The 20,380-nt window shown below is 38.9% G+C and overlaps 1 protein-coding gene across 5 annotated transcripts in view; it reads left to right on the top strand.

The window, feature by feature from the left end:
• The window catches only part of ext2 (exostosin glycosyltransferase 2), a 155,360-nt gene that overhangs the window by 59,793 nt on the left and 75,187 nt on the right, over positions 1 to 20,380 (top strand). For all 5 annotated transcript variants that reach the window (XM_073049688.1, XM_073049691.1, XM_073049689.1 and 2 more), the window contains one exon: positions 6,611 to 6,704. In XM_073049688.1, the coding sequence (XP_072905789.1) occupies positions 6,611 to 6,704 (94 nt within the window). The remainder of the gene's footprint in view (positions 1 to 6,610; positions 6,705 to 20,380) is intronic.

The raw sequence follows: 20,380 nt of genomic DNA, 5'->3' as shown, positions 1-20,380 counted from the left end.
GACTTTAGGAGATCTAGGCCTCATGTGGAGCCAGTGATCATTAATGGAGAATGTGTGGAGCAGGTTAAGACCTACAAGTATCTGGGAGTACAGTTAGACGAGAAGCTAGACTGGACTGCCAACACAGATGCCTTGTGCAGGAAAGCACAGAGTCGACTGTACTTCCTTAGAAGGCTGGCGTCATTCAATGTCTGTAGTGAGATGCTGAAGATGTTCTATAGGTCAGTTGTGGAGAGCGCCCTCTTCTTTGTGGTGGCGTGTTGGGGAGGAAGCATTAAGAAGAGGGACGCCTCCCGTCTTAATAAGCTGGTAAGGAAGGCAAGCTCTGTCGTGGGCAAAATACTGGAGAGTTTAACATCGGTAGCTGAGCGAAGGGCGCTGAGTAGGCTACGGTCAATTATGGAAAACTCTGAACATCCTCTACATAGCACCATCCAGAGACAGAGAAGCAGTTTCAGCGACAGGTTACTATCGATGCAATGCTCCTCAGACAGGATGAAGAGGTCAATACTCCCCAATGCCATTAGGCTTTACAATTCTACCGCCAGGACTTAAGAACTTTTTAAAAGCTATTATTAATGCTTTTTGAGATAGTGATTTAGATGCATATCATATTTTTTACTGAGTTAAGTATTGTATGTAATTAGTTTTGCTACAACAAGTGTATGGGACATTGGAAAAAAGTTGAATTTCCCCATGGGGATGAATAAAGTATCTATCTATCTATCTATCTATCTAGTTTCCTCTTGGTTTTCATTACTGTCAGTCATGCAAGTACTGGATGGAGACCCAAGAACGTTGTCACACTCAGATGGAGAAGGATTCTTCATTGTTGTTTCTGTAACAGTTTTGTTTTACCAGTCTGGGTTGTTAACACTGAGCGGAATGTGGAGGACCAGTGGACCACTTTTAGTCTGGCCTCTACCATTTGACCTATTGGGCATGTGTGATCCTGCCAAGAGCCAAAACATAAAGCCCTGTCTCCAGTCACCATAGCTGTCCGGGTCGTTGAGGCAGACAGGCCTGCAAACCCTATGACAAGGTTGTGGTCCTCTAGGAGGTGTGCCAAAATTAAATACAATAAAAATAAATGTATAAACTCAGCTTTCAATAGTGTTTACTCCCTTCTTGTAGGAACAGGCAATGTTTACCATACAGAGACAAATTAGGAAGAACAAAGGCTTCAGAATCAGGTTTAATATCACTGGCAGATGTTGTGAAATTTGTTGTTTTGTGCAGTAGTGCATTGCAATGCATTATAAAACTATAAATTACAATAAGTATATACTGTATTTTTTAAATAATTAGTGCAAAAGAAAGGGGAAAATAAAGAAAAGTACTGAGGTAGTGTTCATGGGTTCATTGTCCATTCAGAAATCTGATGGCAGTGGGAAGAAGTTGTTCCTGAAATGTTAAAGTGGTGTCGTCAGACTCCTGTGCGCCTTTTTGATGGTAGCAATGAGATGAGGACATGCCTAGGTAATGGGGGTCTTTAATGATGGATGCTGCCTTCTTAAGGCATTGCCTTTTGTAGATGTCCTGGATGGAGCTGGCTGAGTTTACAACTTTCTGCAGCTTTTTCCAATCCTATGCAGCCATACCAGATAAAAGATACAGAATTAGGCCATTCAGCCCATCGAGTCCACTCCACCATTTCATCATGGCTGATTCCAGATCCCATTCAATCCTATACACCTGCCCTCTCACCATATCTCTGATGCCCCAACCAGTTAGGAATCTGTCAATTTTCACTTTAAATATACCATGAACTTGGCCTCCACCACAGTCTGTGGCAGAGCATTCCATAGATTCACCACTCTTTGGCTAAAAAAAATTCCTGTTTTGAAAGGTAACCCCTCAATTTTGAGGCTGTGCCCCAATCTGTTAAGTTAGACAACCTCTCCTCCACCATTCTCACCCTGAATGCCGGCGTGCCTCAAGGCTGTGTGCTGAGCCCTCTTCTGTACTCCCTTTTCACCTATGACTGCATTCCTGTACATGGTTCTAACTCCATAATCAAGTTCCCAGATGACACCACGGTGGTTGGCCTGATCATAGGGGATGACGAGACGGCCTATGGGAACGAGGTCCAGCATCTAGCCGTGTGGTGTGCCGACAACAACCTGGCCTTTAACACCCAGAAGACCAAGGAGATCATTGTGGACTTCAGGCATGCTAGGAGCTACCCTCGCGTCCCCATCTACATCAACGGAACTGCAGTGGAGCATGTATCAAGCTTCAAATTCCTTGGTGTCCATAATTTCTGATGATCTCACCTGGTCCCTGAACTACTCCATCCTGATCAAAAAGGCGCAACAGCACCTTTATTTCCTGCGGAGCATCAGGAAAGCTCACCTCTGTCCCAGGGTACTGACAGACTTTTACTGCTGTACCATTTAGAGCATACTCACCAACTGCATCTCAATGTGGTATGGCAATTGTCCTGTATCAGACCGCAAAGCACTCCAGTGGGTGGTCAAAACTGCCCAGCAGATTATCGGCACCCAATTGCCCACCATTGAGAACATGTACCATAAACGCTGCCTGGGCAGGGCGAAAAGCATTATCAAGGATGCATCTCATCCCAACCATGAACTTTTTACTCTCCTCCCATCCGGTAGGCACTACAGGAGCCTCCACTCCTGCACCAACAGGCACAGGAAGAGGAGCTTCTTCCCTGAGGCTGTGACCCTGCTGAACCTCACATCACAGCGCTAAGCAGTATTGCGCCGTATTGTACTGTCTCAGTACTTTTTTATTTGTATGCTGCAGCACTTTTTATTTGCAGTTGTTTTGTAAATAACACTTTTTTCGCACTTCTGGTTAGATGCTAATTGCATTTCATTTGGCTTTGTATCTGTACTCGGTACAATCACAATGAATTTGAATCTAATCTAATTCTGGATACCCCCATCAGAGAAAACATCCTCTCCTCATCTACCTTATCTAATCCTTTCAACATTCGGTAGGTTTCAATGAGATCTCCACGTATTCTTCCAAATTCCAGTGAGTACAGGCCCAAATCAGCCATACGCTCCTCAAATGTTAACTTCTTCATTCCCGAAATCGTCCTCGTAAACCTCTGGACTCTCTCCAATGACTATACATCCTTTCTGAGATAAGGGACTCAAAGCTGCTGACAGTACTCCAACTGTGGTCTGGCTAGATAAAGCTTCAGCATTATCTCCTTGTTTTTACATTTTATTCCACTTGAAATAAATGCTAACGTTACATTTTCCTTTAGTCTTGCACGAGTTTTCCCAAGTCCCTTTGCACCTCTGATTTAGAATTTTCTCCCCATTTAGATAATAGTCTGCACTATTTGTTTGTTTTACCAAAATGTATTATTGTACATTTCCCAAAACTGTATTCAATCCACCATTTTTTTGCCCATTCTTCCAATTTGTCTAAGTCCTATTGCAATCGCATGACCTACCCTTCCAGCTATCTTCACATTATCTGCAAACTTTGCCACAAAGCTTTCAATTCAATTATCCAAATCATTGACAAACAATGTGAAAAGTAGTGGTCCCATGAATGTCCCTGAGGAACTCCACTAGACTCTGGCAACCAACCAGAAAAGGCCCTCTTTATTCCCACTTGCTGCCTCCTGTCTGTCAGCCATTCCTCTATCTATGCCAGTATCTTTTCTGCAACACTATAGGAATTTACCTTGGTAAGCAGCCTCGTGAGGCAACTTATCAAATGTTTTCTGAAAATCCAAGTAAATGACATCCACTGCCTTTCCTTTTCCACACTGCTTGTTACTTCCTTGAAGAATTCTAACAGATTTGTCAGGCAAGATTTCCCTTTACAGAAACTATGCTGACTTTGACTTATTTTGTTATTAGTCTCCAAATATCCCGAAACCTCATCCTTAGTAATAGACACCAACACTTTCCCAACCACTGAGGTTAGACTAACTGGCCTATAATTTCCTCTCTCCTCTTCCTCCCTTCTTAAAGAGTGGAGTGTCATTTGTGATCTTCAAGTTCTCTGGGACCATGCCAGAATCAAATGATTCTTGAAAGATCATGACCAATGCATCTGTTATCTCTTCAGCAACCTCCCTCATGACTCCGGGATGTAGTCCATTTGGCCAAGGTGACTTATACACCTTAAGATCTTTGAGTTTGTCTTGCACTTTTTCCTTTGGAATAGCAATTACACTCACTCCTGCTCCCTGACAATCACGGACCTCTTGGCATACAGCTAGTGTCTTCAACAGTAAAGCATGAAGCAAAGTACTTAGTAAGTTCATTTGCCATTTCTTTGTCCCTCATTACTATTTCTCCAGCATTATTTCCCAGTGGTCCAATATATAAACTCTCACTTCCCTTTAATTCTTCATATAACTAAAAAAATTTCTAGTATCCTGCTTTATATTATCGGCTGGTTTGCCCTCATATTTTTCTTTTCCCTTGTAGCTTTTTTTAGTTGCTTTTTGTTGGATTTTAAAAGCTTTCCAAACATTCAAATTCCCACCCACTTTTGCTACCTTGTATGCCGTTTCCTTGGCTTTTATGAAGTCTTCAACTTCTCAGCCATGGTTGCCTAACCCTGCTATTTGAGAGCAACTTCTTCTGTGGGATATGTCTATCCTGCACCTCGTGAACTATTCCCAGAAAATTCAGCCACCTCTGTTCTGTTGTTATCCCTGCCAGTAGCCCTCTCCAATCCACCTGGGCATGCTCCTCTCTCGTGCATCTGTAATTCCCTTTATTCCATTGCATTACTGATGCATGTGATTTGCACTGGTCCCTCTCCAGCTGCAGCATGAATTCAATCATATTAAGATCACTGCCTCCTGGGGTTCCTTTACATTAAGCTGACTAATAAAATGGGGGTTATTACACAACACACAATCTAAGGCAGCCTTTCTCCTAGTAGGCTTGAGCACAAGCTGTTCAAAAAAGCCATCTTGTAGGCGTTCAATAAGTTCCCTCTCTTGCGATTCAACACCGACCTGATTTTTCCCAATCCCTTTGCGTATTGGAATCCCCCATTACAATTGTGACATTATGTTTATTATATATCCTTTCCCGCTCCCTTTGCAATCTTAACCCCATATCTTGGCTACCATTTGGAGGCTTTTATCTGATTCCCCTAATGTTTTTTTCACTCTTGCAGTTTCTTAACTCCACCCACAAAGATTCAACATTCTCTGGCCCTATGTTACCTCTTTCTAAGGGTGTAATTCCATCTCGTACCAATAGAGCCACACCACCGCCTATGCCTTCCTGCCTGTCTTTTCGATTTAAAAAGTATATCCTTTGATGCTAAACTCCCAACTATTACCTTCTTTTAGTAACGACTCAGATAGTGATGCAGCTAATTAGAATACTCTTCACAATGCATCTGTAGAAATTTGTGTCTTTCCTCTCAAACTCATAATGAAATATAGCCTCTGTCATACCTTCTTGGTAATTCCCTCAATATGTTGGACCCAAGATAGATCCTCAGATCTTGACACCCATGAATTTGAAATGGACCCTTTCCATTTCTGATCCCTCGCTGAAGACTGGTGTGTGCTCCCTCAACTTCCCCTTCCTGAAGTTCACAATTAATTTCTTGGTCTTACTAACGTTGAGTGCAGAATTGTTGCTGTGAAACCACTCAGCCAGCAGGTGTACCTCGCTCCTATACAACACCTCATCACCATCTGAAATTCTGCCACTAATAATTTTGTTGTTGACAAATTTATAGATGGCGTTGGAGTTGTGCTTAGCCACATAGTCGTGGGTGTAGAGTGATAGTAAAGCAGTGGGCTCAGCATGCATCTTTGAGATGTGCCTGCATTGATTGTTAGTTAGGAAGAGATGGTATTTATGGTCCGCACAGGCTGTATTCTCCTGGTGAGGCGGCTTTATAACTGACTGGCGTGCATTGGTACATAGCAAGGATAGTTTTCCAGAAGCAAATAATGGACAATAATTGACATTATGCCATAAGATACCGTGATCAAAAGCATGATTGAAGAGAAGTTTTTTGAAGCAGAAAATTAAGGAATTCCAGAGTCTGGATCGTAGCAACTGAAGGCATGGTTACCAAAGGTAGACAGATGTAAATTGGACATGTGCAAGAAATCAATATTTTCACGTGAATTTGAATGTTAATGAAGATGATATAACAATGGATACACAGGGATTCACAGGCATGCTTGTTTTGTACAACAGATCTTGGCCTCAAGTTGTCTTGGACCAGGTCTATGCACTATCAAGACAGTGTGATTGCTGCAATCCAATCTTAATGGAATTCCACGAATAGGCATTTACCATTCCTGAAATTGCTGAATTGAAACCAAATTGCCCTTATGCTGAAGGGCTGACTGAAAATAAAATCTATTTTTTGCTGAGTCAGATCATTCCATGCATGAGCAGGATTGCCTGGAGCAGATATTTGTCCCAGTGTTGATAGTGAATACTCACTACAAATTCCTAATCAGAATTTAATGCTTCTGTCATTATATTCTACAGCTATAAACTGATCCAAAGCTTTCATGTTGGATTTGCATCTTGGATTGGCACCACTACTTGAATTAAACAAATAATGAGAATTAGTGGTTTTCAACTGAATGGATCTAATCATTATTATCTGTTAACTTTTCTAGAGCTTCTGTAGTCGTACCAGAAGACAAACTTTCTGAAATGTACAGTATTTTAAAGACTATTCCTCAGCAGCAAATTGAAGACCTGCAAAGACGGGTAAGACACAATGAATCTCTTCAGTAAATATGATTTGATATTTCAATTAGATTTAATTGTATCTACATTTTCCAGCATTCTGTTAGCAAATTTTATTAGTGTGCTTGCACAAACATGAGTAAAGTCATTGTGTATGAATATAAAATGTGCAAGCAGATAAAAGTGAACAAAATGTATTGAAAGGACTGGGACTATTAAACTTTCACCATTCTCACTGATGAAGTACCAGGAATAACTTTTGGATGATGAATAAGGAAATAAGATTTTCCTTACTGATATATATTTCCTATTATAGTAACTCTGGTAACCTGGTATCTGGGATTTTGGACTGAGATTTCACAGACTAATAGAGCTATTAATTATCCAGGAAAATGATATTCTGGTGTACTTAAGGGGAACATGGAAAACAAGAATGTGATGAGCCAGATGTCATTGGATTTCTGTGGTAATGTAATAGTGGATTACTGAAGTTGTGACATCCTTTCTTAAAAGGATTTGTGTGTGCACTTCTGTTTAACCACTTCTGTTTAATTCTGATAATTTCTCATTAATTTCCACAGATCCATTTTCTGTGCTGTATCCCTAAATCTAAAATCTAAAAACCTAAGGGTGTTATTTAAAGATACAGTACAGTAACAGGCCCTTCTGACCAAACAGCCCATGCCACCCAGTTGCACCCACATGACCAGTTAACTTACTGACCCATATGTCTCTGGAATGTTGGAGGAAGTCCACTCGGTCCCGGGTCTGTAAACACCTTACAGACAGCGATGGAATTAAACCCAGGTCCCTGCAGCTGTAATAGTGTTGCTCTAACCACTATCCAGGGTACTTCAGAAAGTAGTTGCAGTCTTCTCTAGTTCATGCCTGACCTCACTTTTTATCTTGCCATTTACCTATTTAACAAAGTAGAACATTAAGAGGGCCAAGTAACCCTCAGGTTCGGCCAGCACACGTTTGTCTAGGGGAAGACAACCTCTGGCCCCACCAAACTGAGAAATCTCATTTGTGTGGATGCTGTGTGATGTGTTGCCCGATCACGAACTCGCACCACAAGATATCAGACAGTACACCATATGCAATTAAATGATTGAATTTTATAAATCTTAATCTGAATAAAGGGTTAGTAAAGAAAATAAAAAGAAAAAGGGCCCTTTTTAAGGAAAAAAGTCAAAAGTGCACGTTGGAACTCACTGATACAACTATTCAGCATTCATCAACCTCCTCCGAGCATCACCGACCTTCAGACCCTTGCTCCCAGTCCATTCCGTCTCCCAGCTCCCTCCACACGTGTCTTCTTCCTCCTTCTCTCCCCAACAAAAGATCCTGAAAATCTCTCTTCCAGACTCACAAGAAAGAGCAACATTTCTCCCATTGAATAACATACATTCCAAAGCCCTGTTATCTCTAGTCATAACCCAAACCTTGCTGCTACAGCAAAACCATTACATTAGCAGTGAAACATTGCAGAGAAACCATTACATTAGCAGTGAAACCTTACACTGTGTCACATAAAGAATTGGCCTCATCAGCTGCCTTTAGCAAAGAATTCCACAGATTCACCACTCTCTGGTTAAAGAACTTCCTGCTCATCTCCGTTCTAAAAGGGCATCCCTCTGTTCTGAGGCTGTGTCCTCTGGTCTTAGACTTTCCCACCATAGGAAACATCCTGTCTACATACACTCTATCGAGGCCTTTCACCACTTGATGGGTTTCAATGAGGTCACCCTTCATTCTTCTGAATTTCAGTGAATACAGGCCCAGAACCATCAAATGCTCTTCAAATAACAAATGATTCAATCCTGAAATTGTTTTTTGAACCTCCTTTGAACCTTCTCCTCTTTCAGTACATCCTAAGATAAGGGGCTCCAGACTGCTCAAAGTACTCCAAGTAAGGCCTCAGCAGTGCTTTATAAAGTCTCAACATTATATCCTTGCTCTTATTTTCTAGTTCTCTTAAAATTATTGCTAACATTGCATTTGCCTTCCTCACCACAGTCTCAACCTGCAAATTAAACTTCAGGGAATCCTGCCCAAATCCCTTTGCACCTCAGTATTTTTGTATTTTCTCTCCATTTAGAAGATAATCAACCTTTATGCATGCCCATACACTTCCCAACACTGTATTCTATCTGCCATTTCTTTGCCCATTCTCCCAATCTGTCTTAAAACCTTCTTTAGGCTCTTATTCCTCAAATCTACCTGTGCCACTACTTATCGTCATATTGTTTGCAAACTTTGCAACAAAATCATCAATTCTGTCATCAAAGTCATTGACATATAACATAAAAAGAATTGGTCCCAACACAGACCCCTGTGGAACACTACCAGTCACCGGCAGCCAGCCAGAAAAGGATCCCTTTATTCCCACTCTTTTCCTCCTGCGAAAAATCCACTGCTTTATCCATACCAGAATCTTTCCTGTAATACCATGGGCTTGTAGCTTGTTAAGCAGCCTCATGCGTGGCACCTTTCAAAGGCCTTCTGAAAATCCAAGTACATAACATCCCCTTTGGTTCAAGAGCCTGATTGTTGAAGGGTAATAACTATTCCTGAACCTGGTGGTGTGAGTCTTGAGGCTCCTGTACCACCTTCCTGATGGCAGCAACAAGAAGAGAGAATGTTGAGGGTGGTGGGATCCTTGATCATGAATGCTGTTTTCCTGCAACGTTTCATGTAGATATGCTCAATGGTGGGGAGGACTTTACCTGTGATGGACTGGGCCGTATCTGCTGTTTTTTTTGCAGGATTTTCCATTCAAGGGCATTGGTGGTTTCATACCAGGCTGTGGTGCAGCAGGTCAATATATTCTGTACTAGACATCTATAGAAATCTATGTCAAAATTTTAAATGTCTTGCTGAATCTTCACAAACTCCAAAAGAGGTAGAGGCACTGCTGTGCTTTCTTTGTATCTGCACTTACATGCTGGACCCAGGACAGGTCCTCTGAAATAATAACACCGAAGAATTCTATGTTGCTGACCCTCTGCAATTCTGATCCCACGGTTTCTTCCTCTTGAAGTCAATAATCCGTTCCTTGGTCTTGCTGACATTGAGTAAGAGCTTGTTGTTGTAGCACCACTCAGATTTTCAGTCTCCCTCCTATATGCTGATTCTTCTCCACCTTTGAATCAACCTACTACAGAGGTGTCATCAGCAAACTTGAATATGGCATTGGAGCTATACCTAGCCACACAATTGTAAGTGTAAAGTGAGGAGAACAGACGGCTAAGCACACAGCCTTATGATGTACCTGTGCTGATGGAGATCCTGGAGGAGATGTTGTTGCCAATCTAAACTGACTGAAGTCTGCAAGTGAGGAAATTGAGATCCATTTGCACAGGATGCCAGAATGGGGAATGGAAAAAGAGAGAAGGGAGAGGGGGAGAAATTACTGGAAGTAAAAATGGATGTTCTTGCCATCAAGTTGGAGACTACCCAGATAGAATGAGGTTTTGCTCCTCCAACTTGAGAGTGGCCTTATCTCCACAGCAGAGGAGGCCATGGGCCAATATGTTTGAATGGAAAATAGAATTAAAATGGTTTGCCACTGAGAAATTCTGCTTTTTGTGACAGATGGAGCAAAAATGCTCGACGAAACAGTCCCTCACTCTACATTGGGTCTTATCAATATAGAGAAGACCAAATTGGAAGTACCAGATACAATAGATGACCCCCTAAAGACTCGCAGATGATATGTTGCCTCACTTGGAAGGACTGTCTGAAGCCCTGAGTTTTGGTAAGGGAGCAGGTATAGAGGCAGATGGAGTATTTGTCTCGCTTACAGGGTTCAGTGCCAGGAGGGAGATCAGTGGGGAGGAAAAAGTGGATAAGTGATCGAATAGAGAGCGGCCCCTGTGGAAAGCAAACAGTTGGAGGAGAGGGGAAGAGGTGTTTAGTGGTACGATCCCGTTGAAGGTGGCAGAATTATACCTTTAGTTTTACCAGTATATTTCTGCTGAAATAAAGACTGATGTGCTGCAAGCACTCAGCATCTCTGAAAAGAGGAACAATTGTATCAATGAGTTGAATTCCTTTCCTCAGATTAGAAATAATGCTGGACAGGTGACAAAAAAATCTTCAACCTGATGCATTAAAATGTAACCTCTGTTTCTCCTTTCACAAAGCTCTTTAACCTGATGAGTGGTTCCAGCATTTTCTGTTTTTATTTTGGATTTCTAGCATCTGCAATTACTCATGTACATCTGGTTTATAATGATGAAAATCATAGTACTGGCAAAAGGAAGAAAATGAAAATAGTTGAAATTGGGTATCTTTAAAGAAGTGTAGCAAGAAATATTATGAATCAAAGGTGACCAATAGCTGTAGAAAATATTAGGTTGTTCTGATGAACATGAAAGAAGTGAGTGAGTAACGGATTTGAGGTAGAGAGTAATCCTTGAGTTACTTGTTAGAGGTGCAAGAAAGGCCAGTTTAAGTGGACATTGTCCTAGTCTAAAGGATATTTATTAGATAATTGCTCCCAGTCTTGAGAAATGTTTAGAAGTAGTGGACTCAATTTAGCATTCTTTGCTAGAATTGTAATATGATGAGTGAGAAAACTTGTTGGCCCTGCTTTGATTACTTTTGCTGTGTTACGAAAACCCCGTAACCAGGTAACTTACCAGCAAAGATAGATGGATCAGCTGAGTCGGATGCTACTATTTTCAGCCGTTTTATTCAACAAGGGCACAAACGTATGGTTAATACAAAACATTCAGATCATCAAAACTCAATCTAAAACACCGGTGTAATAATAATCATTCAAAACACAAGCTCGATCGTCGTCTAGGGGTAATGTAGATTTTATATCGTTCACTGGATAGCTAAAAGTCTTTCAGATCACGGCAGTTTCACTTAGTTGTCGGCGGAAGTGTCGCGTTGGTGCACGTTTAGTTAGAAAGACAGAGAACTTGAAGCATTTACCCGACAGGTTTTCCAACCTGTAGGAGGTAGTCGGAAGTCTCGTTGGGGGAATGGACTCTCATCTGTGGCTTCCCCTGTAGCTAGGCCGTCTTCCGTGGTGAAGTCGCCAATCCCAGGCAAGGGAAGGACGCACACGAACCCCACCACCGGCTGTAGCTATTAAAACGCTGTCGCAGGATTTCTAGCGTTTCTCCTTCGTGTGTTTCCTTGGTGCATCTGAGGGTCCTCCCCTCAGACCCGCCTTTATACTTCTTCACGAGATCGCAGGTGTCAATCAAGTTGCAGGTAATGCGATCTCTCTCTCAACCAGCCCACTTTGCCCGAGGGCTTTTCAGGTGGTCTCCATGAGACAATAGTCAAAGTCACTTTTATTCTGCGTCTTGGAAGAACGTGGTCTTTCGCACGTCTCTCTCTTGGGTCAGTTGACCCCCCTTAACTAGAGTTCTTGCGATTTTCACAAAGGAGGGGGCCAACGGCATAACAGCTGTAATAAAGAATTTATAAAAAGTCTTTCTTTTGCCCATATGATAATTTTTATTACTGACATGCCTCTGCCCTTTTATTTTGGAACTCCTGAGATTCTATTTGGCAAGTCTTCGCCTTGTGCTGTCTGTTCCATCTCAGTCAATCTAAAGGAATTATCATTCCCCTAAAATATGATAATTAACTCATGGCTCTTTTGTAGAGAGAAATGTATGCACGTTTCAAGAGTAAATGTCATCTTTTCCCATATGAAGTTTGCTGGCGGCCACTGCTCTCTAACTTTATTCAATATAAGTTGAGGACCCTGAAATTTCATTGCTTTATTAACATAAGATCATTTAATATTTTCATCTGGAATACCTGTTATTTTAGCAAAGGAGCTAATTTTATTTTAAGATTAAGGTTTTAAAATGGCAGACAGGGATTTGTTAATTCACATGCTTGTATCCAAATTAAATTCAGAATAAAATAATTACATCTTTAGCCAATGCTGCTCCTAAACATCTGTACTTGGTTGAAGTATGCTAAACTCTGTTCACCAGTTGACAGTATATTTTAAAACAAATACAATCTGAGACCGTGATGCAAAAAATTGCAACTTTTCTAACAACTAGCAGCACATTTAGTTGAGCTTGTGTCTCATTGCCAAAATCCTGGGCTCAAGCCTGATCTCAGGCACTGTCTGTGTGGAGTTTGGACATCCTCCCTGTGACAGCATAGGTTCACAAAGATGCACAAGTTTGTAAGTTTGTTGGTCACTGTAAATTACTTCTATTATGAAGTGAGGAGTTGAATCTGGAGCAGTTGGTGAAAATAAAAAAGTGATTAATTTACGATTAGTTAATTCCAGAAAAGGTAAAATAATAATTGGGACCTTTTCAGAAGACAAAGTGGAGATGATTGGAGATGTTTTAAATTTTGTACAGATTGGATTAATCTTTTACGTTAATATCCATTCTCTCACATCCAATTGCATGCGTGGTCTGCAAAGGTGCTGTGTAGCTTCCAGACACAGTTCGTTGAGGCACTGTCCCCATCCTAATATTTTCCAATAAGTAAATTACTCATTGCCTTCTATTCAGGAAGCAAAGCATAATTTTGAAATTTGTCATATTTTCATGAAAGCTGTTTGGATTAGAAAAGTAATTCAATATTATTTACTATATTTTTTGTGTTTTAATTTTGAGGTGAAAGAGAGGGGTGACCGTTTCCCATCTAAATTCAAATCAATTTTAATATTGTTTTGTATTCACAACTTTTGTTTTTCCATTCGACTAACCATACACAAGTACTAGTATACCTTTTTGAGGAAAACATCGACTGATAGTACAAATTTACGATATCCATTTGAAAATTATTGAAATTACCTCAGATTTGTTGGCCAGTGAGAGAAACTATTGGAAGATAAATAGGAAGGAATATGAAATTCAAGAATTTCTCTGTTTGACTAAAAACAGATTTTGCATGTCTGCTAATGAAATATTGACCTCTGACAGTACTTAATAAATCTTCAAGTGGATGGTGCTTTGGAAAATGTTTTGGTCTCAAAGTCAGTGTTGTAGTGTAATGCATCTATCGTGATAAGGTTAGAAGTGTCCATTTGAAGAGAGAATGAATATTATCCAGCAGCACAGTTTATTTATATTTTCTTAGGACATCATGACACAGGCATTATGTGTGAGGAGGAGGCATTTAGACATGCATTGACAATCCAAGTAATTCAGAGATTTTGATTGTATATTAACTCGATGAGCAAAGGGATAAATTGAAAGATTAATTCTGCTCAAATCTAATAGATGATATGTAAATAAGTTTTTAGTATAGGAAGTAGGGGCAGGGATAGATCATATGCTGCATTCAAGTTGCACTGCTTTCCAAGAACAGTATGATTAGTTGTCTTAATGCTACTGTATCACGTTAGTCCCATTCTTTCTTGATTTCTTTAAAATTTCTCAGTACTCCAGGGGAATCCTGCAGGACTCACAGAAGGGAGCATAATATACAAATCCTGATCTAAATCATAAAATATCAAACTAGGTTCAAAATGGAATAAATTATATTACATGATTAAAACCTTATTGAGTATTGAATATGTTTTAAAATATTGTTTTCTTATGAGTTATATGATATTTCAGACTGAGGCTAAGTCAAGAACGATAGTGAAGGGTTAGGTAAACTTATCTATGTTTTGGAGGTTAAAATAAATTCTTAACATTTTTCTCCTTCACCTGTTTGAGAAATATTTTGTTACTTACAGAAAATTGTAACGATTGAGCAAAGGCACATTAAAATTTTTCAGAAATGAGGGAGTATATAGTCAATATTATTTTAACTTAGTTTGTCTCATGTATCCTTATCACTTATGATAGAAAGCATGCCATCTGCCTGCTGCCTGTGTCTGGCTACCTTCCAGTGCAACTCAGCTGATAAGCAAAGATGAAATAAGTACAACAGTAGAGGTTGTGTGTCCATGTTATGTTAAACATACAAACATTTTTCAGGAGCCAAAATAATGACTATACTTTGAACTTTTATTTAAATGCAGTTTTAATCGATATTAACTATAAGTGTAAATTAATGATAAAATTTGTCCTTGATCATTAATATACAAATGCTCTTTAGATTTCAGATATTTAAAGCATAACTTGATTGAATTTAGTCAATTGAAGCAAAACAGATTCATGCAGAAGGCAACCAAACAAGCACAAGTTTGAGTATGGCTTAATGTGTCAAAAAATAGTTTTTTCCTCCCATGAACTGTGCAGTTCTAAAAGTGAAATTTTCTGCCCCAGAACCTTGACTGCAACAACTGAATTTTTCATCTGTTGCAGTGAGTGTTGGCAGACTGCTTTATCACAAAAGACATCACAGTCAAGCCTGATTCTGTCTTCACGCACTTTTGGCTGGTGTGTCTGGATGCTGATGAAAATTTAAACCAATGACTTTTTTTCTCTATCCTGTTCTGAGTTGCAGCTGAAATCACATGAACTTATCTGTCAGAGAGCCAAGATTTCCAGAGGAATAATTCATTACATTTTCCTTGTCACAAAAATCCATTATGGTTTGTAAAATTAAAAATTCATTTTCAAAAGCTGCTTCTTAAGAATCATTATTAAAATATTTTGTATGTTTCACATCATTCTTTTATTTCGAAAAATGAGTATTTGCTGTTAACCAAAAAAGAGCAAACAAAATAAGATCATTTCAGTAAAAGTTTGACTTTTTCCTTATTTAAAACCATTAACCAATGGGAAGTGATCAAAATTGCATAGTCCATTTATCTTTTCCTTCTCTGCATCAATTCTAGTGGCATGAGTTTTTTAAAAATTACTAACTTGTGTGTAATTTGCAAGTCAAGATTTTTAAACAGTACAGAAAGGAAACCTTACTTACAGAGTAATGTAATTGAACTGAATTAGCCAAAACCTTTCATACATGTAATTTTTGCAGCATTGTTATACACCTTGTTATTTATTACCATCTTTTGTCCATTGTGTGTAAAACAGGGTTACCTTTAACTCAGCAGCCTTTGTAGGGCGATGATGGTAGCAAGCAAGTGTTTTATTTGTGTTTCAGTTGAATGTTACCATCTTTTATTTACATTTATTGGAATGTTAATGATGCATTTTAATCTGCATTTTAAACAGGGAAAAATGCAAATTGAAGAATAGCTGTGAATATTTAGTGTTTTGTACGTTGGTGGAAGTGAGGAGAAAAGGAAATAAAAATATCTGCAGACAGACCACAATGATTTGTAAAGCGCTCCTTTTGTTAAAACAAACTCTGCTAGCTTTGTTTTCTAGTCATGACTACCCAAAATGAGGACTATTAGCATCACTAATACTGGTGCCTCTAGTTTCTGCTTGACTGGAACACTGCCTATGTATTGTTATAGGTACATGAATGTTTCTTATCAACAAATAAACTAGCTTATATTTGTACTCTAAGTTCACCCCAGGCAGGTGAAAAATGTTAGTGAATCAATTTATTGCCTTGATTAAAAACATGATTGAAAACCACATCGGATATCCTTTAGTTTTAGCCCAGAATTAACAGGTTCCTTTTGTGATGTTGTTGACTGAGAGCTTGAGCAATTCATTCAATCTTATTTGATTGGTTTGAGTACCGTGCCATTTGTGTTCTCAGATCCCCAGAATGCTGAGAGTTTACTCTTTTGCTTACAAGTCACAACCACAGTATCCAGTTTATTTGGGTTAGACTGCAGGATTACAGCCACACTTAAAATTAAATCAAATGCTCTGGGTTCTACAAAATAGATATATTATTAATTGTCTGCTAAGCGAATAGAGCTAAAACAGACACTGCTTTGGGGTAGCTTTGAAGGCAAAAGTAGACAGCAGCTGAAACGCTATCACTATAGGAACCAGCACTCTGCCTCAGAATGAGGGGAAAGCTGTAAAAGGATCCATTATATGCTTTACAATTGAACTCTCAAACCAGATTTTTATTGGGCAGTGGCTCCTGCTTTAGTAACCTTTAGACCTTACAGCACTCTGAGGTGCTAGAAAGTACCTTATTTTGCCTTTGAACTCTCCTCTGGGGCTGCCTGAGCAAAGCTTTGCAATTAAATCCATATATTTTTCTTGGAACACTCTCTCAGCTGGATGTCTGTTGTAAGGGAAGTTGATACGAGTCCCAAACACTGACAGATTTAAAGATGATACCCTGGAGTGTTGAAATGTGTGGCATTGGGTTTCAAACACTGTCCATCATGTGTCAGAACATGATAGAGTTCCTTCATTCAAATTTTGGCAAATTCCTGAAATAAAGGCATAAATCACGAATTGTTTTAACTATGTGTTAATGTTTTTGTTTGAAATAAGCCTCAGTAACAACAACTTAATTTCAATTTCATAATGTATAAAATTTGCAGATACTAAGTGTGCAAAAGTTAGTGTTGATGAAATTAATAAGAAGTACAGTGGAACCAGTACAGTGTATCCCAATTAAGCAGCTGCCCCAATAAGCTGAAGTTTCATGAAAATGGTTAAAAAGGTATAAAAAGGCAAACTGTGGTTTAACTGAGTAACAAATTATGTGTTTAAATGAAATACTGAACGAATTAGAGCAATTGATGATGCTACAGTACTATAAAACTGTGAGGTAGTTCCTATTAGTTATCGACCGAGGAATTCATCTAGTGTATGCTACCGTATGTTGGGTATCCAAGGAGAGGGGTACCATTGATCTTGAAGGGGCACCTTTAGTCCCCACCAGACACTCAGCTCTCAGCTGTGGTTCCAAGAAGATATTTGTATGTGACAGTGGCTACATCCCGGTACACTGCTTCGACAGGTGGCTAAACAAGGTGAGGATAGCTGGCAGGCCTCATACCTTGGTGAAATAAGGAACATGCCTGTCCTAGCACGTGAAGTCAGCTCTGGCGGACTGGGTGAATGAGATCAACAGTGAGATCCAATGGCCAAGAAGGCAGTTCTGCATACTTCAAGGAGAGCAACCATTGTTATCCACTGTAACCAAAGACGACCCCAGTTTATGGCGACTATTTGCACCACTGAACCTGGACTTCCGAGCTCAAGTGGAACTGTCCCAGTGCAACAGTTTTTCCACTTTAAAAACTCTCTCACACAGGTTTCAACGATTGTCGGATACAACAGTCGACCAACACGCTTCTGTGTTCTTTTGGATGACAGTGAAAGAGCAAATTAGTGCAGGCACCTAGTACAGATAATGGATTGCCTTTGTACAATGCTTTTGATGATTGCATCCTCCAATTCTTCATTCTCATTGTAACATTCAAGATGATTATCAATACCTTCATATTTTCATAGTTCCCAACTTGTGAAGTAGTGAAATTGTTTCATTTTCACTCCCAGCCATTTTTGGCATCTCCAAGTCTGAATGCTTGAAACTGCAGTGAGCAATACAGTTCTAAATGGCCTTGCTGCTTATTTGTCACCAACTATCAGTGACATAAGTCAATGCTTTCTGAGCACAAATGACACTATTTAAAAACTTTGCACTAAACACAGTGTGGAGCCTATCGGTCACAGAAGGTTACATGCCTTTTGCTCGTTATAAAACTGTTCGGCAGCAATCTCTGGTCTAAATGAAGAGAATCCTAGCTATTTTCTTGATTGGTTTTTGTTCTTTAAGAGTTCCCCCAAATAACCGATGGATCAATTAACCAGAATTCACTGTAAAAGTCTGGAAACATTTTGGAAAATATGTTTTTTTAAGAAAGGTAGAAGTGAAGTGAGGGTTGAGTCTGTGTGCAATTGCTGGATTGAAGAAAGAGAAAGCGCACTGGGTAGGTGTTTAACTGGCTGTAAATAAACTAGTGGCTGGGAAAAATGGAGTATATTTTTAGACAATGGCAAGAATTTTGAACACTGGAGAATAGGAAGGGCATGCAAACTTGGTATGTAATTTGTTTGTGATAGAATTACAGATGAGAGATGGCAAAAAGTGTCAAATTAGTATGATAATGAACATATAAGATAGTTTAATGATGATTGGGTAAGACTTGCGGTTTAGCAATGTAGCCTTAAGTGGAGTGAAATTAAATTCTCAGTTAATTAAAAATATAACCATGTCAATGGCATAAAAATAGTGAAAATATAACTGTATAGATGGCACAAAAATAGTGTCTGGCTTTTCCACTGTGGAGTTGAGGAAAACTGGGATTTGCCCAACAATTATAGATTTGGAGTTTAAAATGTATTTAATGAGAACACATCAAAGTATGTCATGCTGTTTTCGTTGGGTACAATATAAAAGGACCTAAAAATCTTTAAATTATCTGAATGCAGTTGAAACATGAGCATGCTATTTTATCAGTAATTTCTGGTTGTAATGACCTCATTCTGAACCCTTTGAGTCTGTTTTATTCAGAAGGAATTGCACGTTGGTGCCTCTAATAATGCATAAATTAATGTTATTATTGATTTGGACAAAATTTGTCTTCGAAAAAAAATTGCTTGACAGTCTAAGCACATTCTACTTTAAATATATGACTAGCGTTAAAAACCAAATCATGTTCATGTTGATAAAATATAATTATTCCAAGATCATGCCAGTATTTCAGTCATAAATGTTTCTCTTCAAGAATGCATTTGGCAGTAGTACTTAATGTACTTGTGTGTCACTATCAAAGCTAACAAAAATATCAAATTCAGTAATGCTTATGGAGTATTTCCACCATTTAACAAGGTCTTAAATCTATTTGGCAGTATAATTATGCTGTTTGTTGTAAATAAAGTGGCAGAGTGAAGAAATGTTGCTTTACTTTAATATAGTAAAAACAGTCCAATACTATAAACTTGGCTGTAGAAGAATTTTCAAAGCTGTGCCCTTTAAGACTATTCTAGTGGTGTTTTAGTATTGTGGCTTTCTGAATGTTTACATAGATATTACAGTGTAACCTTAATTGTGTAATGCTATTTTGTAGTACCTTTGGGATGACACCAGTTGCAGATATTACTATTGGGACAATGATTTGATCATGTTTCAAAATCTTTCAATTTCCTCTTTTAATTAAGCATACTTCTGGTGTTTTGTTACTTACTGATTTCTGTAAGTTGTGTGTGTTTGAATGGCTATATCTATTAAATAAGTTGTTCTTGTTTGTTTATCCTGTATTATTTTACCTGGACAGTTACTGTGGATTGTCCTATCTGTAGTAACTGATCAGTCATAATATAATTAGTATTCTGATACTAAAACTAGATTAGGCTTGTATTTATAGTAAGGTGTGATTTCATTTATGAGTTTGTATTTTAAAGCAAACTTTTGATGAATGTTGTTTGCCACTTGCTAGTGTCTGTGTAAGTAATCAGATTGTGTTAAACTAATCATTATTTGTATAGTTTGGCATCGTTTGCGCATTGCTTGTTTTTCTTTGTGTGAAGCTTTCATCGACTAATGTGTTTCTTGTACCTATGGTGAATGCCCACAAGAAAATTAATCACAGGGTAGCATATGGTGTGATTTGGTAATAAATTTATTTTGAATTAGTATCAGGAATATTTTTTTGAAAAATAATATTGCTTTGGAGAATTTCAACATCTTTGGTGAGGGCTTTTAATGACATTTCATATACATATGAACAGCTTCAGTCTCTGAAAGGTCAGCAGATATAAAGTGGTGTGATTTATGAACAATGTATAAATTCCTCACTTATCCCTTTGACCCTGAAAAGTCCCAAATGATTTATGATGGAGCCATGAGTTTTGTTGGCGGCAGGTTGTTTAAGTTGATGCATTAGTAGTCCCCAGTTCATAAAA

The sequence above is a fragment of the Hemitrygon akajei genome, chromosome 6, assembly GCF_048418815.1.
Source record: "Hemitrygon akajei chromosome 6, sHemAka1.3, whole genome shotgun sequence".
In the NCBI taxonomy this organism is placed as follows: Eukaryota; Metazoa; Chordata; class Chondrichthyes; order Myliobatiformes; family Dasyatidae; genus Hemitrygon; species Hemitrygon akajei.
Note: the sequence above shows the minus strand (reverse complement) of the source record. Positions and strands in the feature narration are given on the sequence as shown.